At 39.3% G+C, this 8417-nt stretch overlaps 1 protein-coding gene across 2 annotated transcripts in view; it reads left to right on the top strand.

Annotated features, from left to right (window-relative positions):
* Window positions 1–333: 333 nt before the first annotated feature.
* Window positions 334–8417, top strand: part of il16 (interleukin 16) — a 39688-nt gene continuing 31604 nt past the window's right edge. The window contains exons 1-2 of one of the 2 annotated variants that reach the window (XM_077227982.1): window positions 334–644; window positions 7638–8029. In XM_077227982.1, the coding sequence (XP_077084097.1) occupies window positions 632–644; window positions 7638–8029 (405 nt within the window). In that variant the 5' untranslated portion in view covers window positions 334–631. The remainder of the gene's footprint in view (window positions 645–7637; window positions 8030–8417) is intronic. The other variant, XM_077227981.1, reaches the window with a different exon arrangement.

The raw sequence follows: 8417 nt of genomic DNA, 5'->3' as shown, positions 1-8417 counted from the left end.
GAACTTTCCCTTTAAGGTGTTTTTGTCCAATTACACCATATGGAAGAAAGCAGCATGAACATCTTCAAAACCTCTCCTCTTGTGTCCCAAGGAAGAAGGAAAGTCATGCGGGTTTATTAAAATGACACCAGTAAATGTTAACAGAAATGATTCTTTTTAATTCATCCAAGTATGAACCCAGTTATAAACTAATTATGAGAATGCATTGATTCAGTCAGAGAAAATCATCTTCTCAGGCATCTCTGGTGGCCAGTAAAACAAAGGCTTGCGCATTGACTAGGTGTAGGGTCACTCTCTCTCACTTTCCAAACTGTCAGACAGGAAGAGGATTGTGATTTGGTGGCCGGTTGTATGAGACGCCACTTGTGTTCAGCTGGCCGCTGGAAAGGGAGGGTAGGCGGCAGTTACAAATGCTCCTCTTAACCCACTGACAGCCTCTGGCACTACTCGAAGTGAGAGAGAGCGGGGAGAGAGAGAGAGACATTTCTGAGGATAGAGGGGGAACTTGTTCAGCGCTGGACTTTTATCATGCTGAACTGACCAGCGTCTTCCCCTCTGGAATACTCTACAAAACAACTGTTAGCAGGACGAGACTCGCAACACACGGATCGTTTTACTGCAAGAAGCCAAAATGCTCAGCTTTGGTGAGTGTTTGTTTGATCGCTCTTCAATGGAAACTTACATGCGACGTTTAGCCACACCTGATTCAGAGCTCAGAAACAGATGTTAGGACAGTGTAACTGGCATCAAACAAACACATGCAGAAAAAATTGCATTACATGCAAGGACAGAGCCACGAAACTGTGGCGAATCCCAGAGCTTGTGCATTTAATACTTTACTGAACCTCAGACACTAATGTTTGTCTTAATTAGATCGGATGGAGACAGATCCATCAACGGGCTCCCAGCTAAACCATGCAATCTGCCCAACGCATCAGTGGAAGTACAACATGCGCTGATTCATATTGCAGTTCTGAGACTAACCTACAATGTATTACTATTACAAAAAAGTTGAATGTTGTGTCTCAGGATAATTGAATGCAGGGTTTGCTTGGACGGCTTTTAGTCAATGCATAATATGGAAATGGTTTGATTAGAAAAGGCTCTGCTTGCTAGAATTTGACAAATGCTTTTGATTAAAGGGGGAACTGTTTACATGTTCATAAACAGTGACAGAGGTGTTTAAGTGAGAGGGGTAATAAACCAGAGAAACACATAAACTGAAAGGAAATCAATGGAAATCTGCAATCTAGATTAGTTAAACTATATTCAGTTAGTTTGCAAATAGCAACAATTATGCACCCCAGCAACCAATGAGCATTACCCTAGCAACCACACAGCAACACGGAACATTTTAACATGGTAGCAGCAAGTTTGCATCGGCAAACGCAGCTCAATTTTCTTCTTGTGTCTCAGTTTGGATTCAACATACTTCAACAAAGAGATAACAGTCACATTATGATTCGTGTATTATTCTGTTCTCGTTCTGTTTGATGAAAGTCCGTCTGATCATCACAGAGGACAGGAACAAACACATCTTTAAAAAAAAAGTCTTTGTGGCCATTTATTTATTTAAATGCTATTTCTGTCAAATCATCATTTACACACACAGTCATGAACCAGTGTATATTTTGGTCTATTTTTCTTTTAGAAAGTTTTCAAACTAAACAGTATGACGGTTCTGCACCATTACATCAATGTTTGAGTCAACTTTTCAAGTGGGAAACAATTTCATACTGTGCCACTGTCAGAAATAACTACAAATTAGATTCTGCACACAGTTGGAAAATATCGTTGTAAATGACAAAAATAGAGTGTATATGCCATTCAACCATTTTACCTACATTTTACAGTTTAGCTTTTTAATCACGGTGTTTTAGCACAACATCAGGTTAGTTACACACTACAAACACACTTATTCTGGGAGATAAATCAAACAACATAGCTCGAAGTCGAAACTAATCAAACACAACTTTTTAAAAACATAATTATGATGCTTGCAAAGGATCAATTTATACTAGGTTTAAATGTTGGCAAAAGTAAAAAAAAGAGTCCCAGGCATCTAAAGCAAAGTGCTAGTATAAGCCAGAGAGCTGATCTCAGTGATTGCAAAAGATGTTGGCCGATATGTTACTTTTGCTCCACTCTAAAGCAGGCAGACACAAGGCTTACACAGGCCAGTACATCACAGTGAATCCATCCAGATGTCTATTAAGAGAAGCAGAATTAACTTGTGCAGGACCTCACAAAAATACTGCCTTGCATTATACTGCCTATATATACACAAGTGACTTATTTGAACGCTCTACAAAGACAGTAGCCCAACTCAAAACTGATTTCAATATAGTTGGTGTTAGCATGCTTCTAGGCAAATTACTCATAAGTGAAATAACAATAAGCAAACATAAGCAAAACACGTAGCACACACAAATAGTATGTAAGATTTCTAATCACACTGTTACATAACATACATAACTATTTTTATTTCATATTTTTTTTCTCTCACTCACTTCATTGGCCATTTTGAATGATTTGTTTCCACTGAGTCCTTCTCCACAATGGGAACATGCTAATAGAGAACAGCAGTGATGACTTACACAGTATGTTTGTAGGCCAACCTGCAAGTTATCATCACCCCACTCCCAGCCTCAGACGTCACACCCATGGACCGTTGGCTGAATGTCTGATGCATATGGCACACAAAATTGGAAACACTTCAGGAGTTTCGAAGTCTTCATCTGATTGGTTGAATTCTACAGGACTTCCGGGAGACGTGTGTGTCGCGTACATTAACGGTCTGCCAGGAAACAAAGATGCGGTGAGGCCAAACCCCCTCATGGAAGAAGAACGCCGTCATATTTACAACTGTGACAATGAGCACTTATAAACTTGAGGTTTTGGCACCTGACCACTTGTCTAAATACATTATGTATTTTTGAAGTTTGGCCAAAGTGTTAAAGTGAAGACTGCAAGTTTTTTTTTACGATTTTTGTTTACTCAATGGCACACACTCAACTGAGGGATTGTGGTGCTTAATTTTCAAACGTTTTACAAAATACATATAATCTCTGGAGTCTCTATACCAATAAAATGTGCAACACTTTACGACCAAATTATATGTAACATCTAATTAATTTAACTTACACTGGAAAGTTTTCCTAGGCATGACACACAATAGGGGCACGTAAGTTACCGAACGTAATGAATGAGGGGATACGCTCAAAAACTGCTCCAAAGCAGTATTAAAGTTAAAGCAACACTATGTCGTTTTTGCGGTTTTTGCTCTCGGGGTCCCCCTACAGTTGGGAAACAGTACTGTCTTCTACTACTGTCGTAAAATCTGTCATGGTTACACCAGGCGATACACGTGTGCATTTGTTGACAAGCCGATACTGTCTTTAGTTCTCGCGGGCAGACTGCCAGGTAAAATGTCTTCATCCCAGGTACATTGGCATATATTTCACATGTCATATGAATATAATTTCATGGGTTTTATTTTTTTCAAACGTCAAAAGATCGCATAGCTCACGTTTACAAGACAGCGTCGTTAAAGTAGCCTATTGCCTACTGTTTTACATAACGGATATGCTAATTCAATTCAATGTTTGTGTGGTAGTTAATAGCCACATATCGTCAATATTATAATATCAAGCTACCATAGATGAATCTGCAAATTTGAAAATCGATTTGCATTATAGCCTGAGGCAAGACACTTTCACCGGAAAAATAAATACACAAACATATCAGCCTGCAGACATTAGGATAGTTATCCTGAAAGATTATTTATTATAACCATCGTAAACTAGCATGTTAGTGTAGCTACAAGATTGATAATTCGCTACTCTTCTAGCATTACTTGAAATGGAGGACCAGATAGATTCCGTAACATGGCCAGGCCATGTTATTCAGCCTTTTACATTTTGCGCGATAGTCAGCTCCCTGACTCCCTGATTTATTTATAAATGTATAAACACTTTGTAGGTGACTGACTGCTGCGCTTGTGAGAGGGTGCATGTTACTGAAAGAACGAGCAGAGAGAGCCACACTCTCACCGTCTTCAAACTGTCTTGCTCTCCCTCCAATAGTGATCCTCGTCCGGTCTTTTAATTTGTCACTCTCCCTTTTTCTTCTTTTAGTCTCCTCTGACAAAACCTTTGCCTTCTTCCTTTTAGTTGTTGCTTCGGTCATGACAACAACATACAGACAGGTATCAAACGCTAGTTGGGCTCTCACGTCAGAATCTGAGGAAGTGGGGGAAGTGACGTATGCCGTAAAGCAGTCGAATTTTGAAGTTTTTTTTGTGCTCGGGTTCCTATCCGAAACCCGAAGTAACATAGTGCCAGTAAAAGCAATACAGACACTGTCAGGCTATGGCAAACGTGTCATTCAACCTATTGTAAGTCGATGTACCATTACAAGGGTCTTGGAAATATATAATGAAGTTTGAAAAACTACATAGTGTTACTTTAATAGTGTGCGCATTAGTGTGCGTTAAGTGTAGTGTGCTTTGCCATTTTTCAGACCCGGGGGCGGTCACTTACTTCCTGTCACGAGCACATGCTCTCAAGTGGCCAAGACTGCAAGTGTGGGTATTTGGACAGGTCCAATGAGGCTGCGAAAGCGGATTAGTGAGTAGATGAGTTTACCTGTTCGTGTGATGACACTTAATGTCCTCGACAACCTCTTTAGTCCCATTTAGCCACTTGTTAGAAACTGCCTTCAAGACAAGTAAAAGCTTTTGAAAAAATCACAAGGGGGTATTACTGATGTGTTTTATGTAGAATAGTATCTAGAACTTGTGTTAACCACAGAGCTTATTTCAGGCATTTTACCAAAAACCCAAAAAAGACATTAACTTGGGCCATTGGAACTGATAGTGCCAAAATGCTAACTTGTTTCCAGATTTTTGCCTACAAAAATACATCATCCCTGCAGCACTCTATGCTGCCACCTCCACACGTAGGCCTATATCTATGCTGATGCCAAAAGCGATCTTGAGCTTCTGTTACATACTGACATTAGGGGCATTGATGTATTTGGATCATAAAGCAAGATCTTGACAATTTTGCTGGTTACATTTTGTCCACGCATGTGTTTATTTTTAAAGTAAGATGTATACTGATTACACATTTCAGCTAGTTTTTAAACTGGAAAAATTTTAATTTTACATTTGTATTTTTTGAGCAACTAACTCATACCCTATACTTAACGTAACTGCCTACTGTAATTTTTAACAGTTATTGTACTTCACTCTGCATGTTAGGCCTACTGTGCGTGTTCGGAGTTGAGAAATGTTTAGGTTCAGGTGCTCAACAACATAACAATGTAACAAAGTTATAAGACGATACAATTCCAACGACTTTGGCGACAGGATATTTTTAAGGTTTGTCTACATATTTACTTCTCTGTATATTTACGCTAACGGTTTGTCCTCACTAATGCAATGTATTTCAGTCCGCGCCGGCAAAAATACACTTTTCTTCGCGACGCAACAGTGCAGTGAGAACGGGTTGTGAAAAATCATTCCGCCTACCTTTATGAACATCCTTCAATAGTTTACATCAGGAGCACGACCATGCCTTTAAATGCTGTCTATGTAGGCTGCTCACTTTGGGTTGGAACAGAAAGCCTCACGGTTCATTGCGTCAGGATCCATGCTGCTAATAAGCCCGGACAAGGATCTCTCGGTAGACTAATTAACCTATCAAACTTTACCAGCTCACAACATTAGAACACTTTCTGGACGTTGGGGCCATTTGTTAGTATTTGAAGTTGGGAATAACCTGTGCCAGAGAAAATAATGGAGCTGCTGGGTAGTGGGAGCAACTATCATAAAGTTTCATTTGTGGAGGTCATAATGTTTCTAGACTTCAAACGAAGGAAATATTTTAATTCTCACATGAGCAATCTGAGTAAAACTGAGGGTAATGTCTTTCCATATAAGTGATTCATGCAAAAGTGATATGGATTAAATGTCAAATAAATTTGTGATGGGTGAAGGAGAGAATGTGCATGACAATTTATTAGTCTCACAATATGGTTGAAGGGATAGTTCACCCAAAAATGAAAATTTACTCACCCTCATTTCGTTACAACCCATACACAATAGGCCAAAATTTGCAGTGGAATACAGAAGAAATTTTAAAGAATCTTCACGCAGCTCGTTTCCATAGAACACTGGTTGAAGCTCTGCAAAGGAGACAATCTAACTGCATAAAAGGGAAGTCTGATAGATTTGTGTGAGAAACAGACCAAATTTGAAGTCCTTGACAAGTAAGATAGCTACAGTGGATATCGTAGCAGAACAACTTAAACCTCAACTCCAGCTATATCAAAATGTATTTTTAAAACAGTAAAATGGTACAATATTTTAGCAGTCTCTATGATATTGTATCTCAGTGGCACGATGGCATAAGGTCATACAGCTCGATTGTTAAAGCAGTGAATTTTATATCTATAACATTAAGACTTCATACATTTTTATGTGAAATATTTTTTACATAATCTATCTTTACTGCTCCTCTCATTTCAAAACACCAGTGACTAAAAAAAAAAAAAAACAGGAGCAATATTAGCGAACAAATGCTGGCTCCGATGCAGGAAGTTTACTGACTGGTTTTAAAAAGGTCTCAGACCACAAGCCTTCATGCAGATAGGCCTATGACAAAGAGAAATATGAATATCTGAGAGGTCATGAAACTTTGCACATGCAATCTTCTCTTTGTGGTACAGTAATGCTCACTATCACCACCAGATGACTATGATATCATTCTCACCAAGCGCTTTATCCAGAAAGTACATTGCGATTTAGACGCTAACAGTCACAGTATATTCCCACATGTCAGGGTGAATATGAGCTCATCTCACATGACTCCTAATGTATGTGCAGGGGGTCATTTATAATGCATGACAGATCCCGTCATGCCTGTAAGGAAAGAAAACAACAAGAACCATTAGGTTTAGACCCCTCCCTCACTACGATCAAATGCAGTTATTACTGGGGGAAGACAGTTACCCTTCAGTTCAATTACAGAAAAATTAATTTGTCAGTTAACTGCTGCCTTGATCAATATAATTAAAGACCATCATTATCCATATATTACAGTTTTTCTTCTTCATAATGGCTATATATTTATTATTTTGTATTTTATATTTATTAATTCCTTAGCACCTTCCATATAATTTTGATTGGGTTTTTTTATAGGCCATTGTATATATATTATTTCCTTGTCATTACTTGTTTTGTTTACAATGCTTTGGCGATATTGTACGTAAACATAAATGGAAATTGAATTGATTTGTGTAATCAGATTCTATTTTATAATTGGATTATAAACTTGAGTTTCACATGTAAATGATGTAATGATATCAAAATGTCCAAAATGAACTATCCCTTTGAATCAGTGCAATCCATTTCATTTGCACATTTCCTTCATTTTGAAGGCGTACAGTAAAAATTCCCTCTCACAGTCATGGGGCAATACTTTCTCTTTTTTTTCCCCCTCCCATCACGGAGCTGAGAAGAAAAACGCTCTTATCTGCTCCTGTAGCTCTCTTTGATTTCTGAGAACACTTAGGGCACAGGAGGATGGCAGAACGGACTCCTAACTGAATTTTCTAATTGCTCTCGTCTGCAGAGCGGCCCCCTCCATTAGCAATGATGCATCCTGGGAGAGAACCTCCCTCTGTGGCCATCCTGCCTCTGAGAAACACCCACCACCAGCAACTGCACCACAGGAGGAGAACCAAGAGGATGGAGAGGGGGAAACCGGGACTGCGCTCCAAGAAACTGGCCATCCTGTCACGGTCGCTCATCATCTGTAGCTCCAGCACCAATGAGGATGCCTCCAGCCCAGAAGAGAGGTACTGTGAGCCCTGGGACGCTGGACTGGATGAGAGATACAGGGACCCGCTGGAAGGGCCAATAGGAAGTTCGGAAAAGTGCATCACGAGGAGCATCAGTGTCCAGGCATCTCAGAAGGGACAAGAGGGCCCCAAAAGGACTATGAGGAGGTCCTTCTCCATCAAGGTATGTATTATTGATGACATCACAGCAGCTGGGCTTTCCTATTGGTTACATGGGATGACATGTGAACGGAAATGATTTTCACAGGTAGAATAGACCTTAATCAGGATAGCACCATATTTAATGAAATCAGGAATGAAAACGAGGCTGTGAAGGACAGAAGTACAGTGCGGTTAGTGGATTGTACTGTTGTTAGTACGTTTGTACGATGCTTGTAGTTGCCATTGTAAAGAAAGTCTTTATGTCTATACAGCCTCATTTTCATTCGCGTTAAATTTAATATGACGTCTAACCTCACTAAGGTCTTTTAACTTTTATCACATTTAGAAAGAACTTGAATCATTTAAGTTTCTATCACTCTTTTTATAAACTTAAATCGTTTAAGTTTCCA

This window comes from Siphateles boraxobius, unplaced genomic scaffold (assembly GCF_051911475.1).
Source record: "Siphateles boraxobius isolate OS27281-9 unplaced genomic scaffold, OSU_SipBor_1 130, whole genome shotgun sequence".
In the NCBI taxonomy this organism is placed as follows: Eukaryota; Metazoa; Chordata; class Actinopteri; order Cypriniformes; family Leuciscidae; genus Siphateles; species Siphateles boraxobius.
This window is presented reverse-complemented; position numbering and strand designations above follow the sequence as displayed.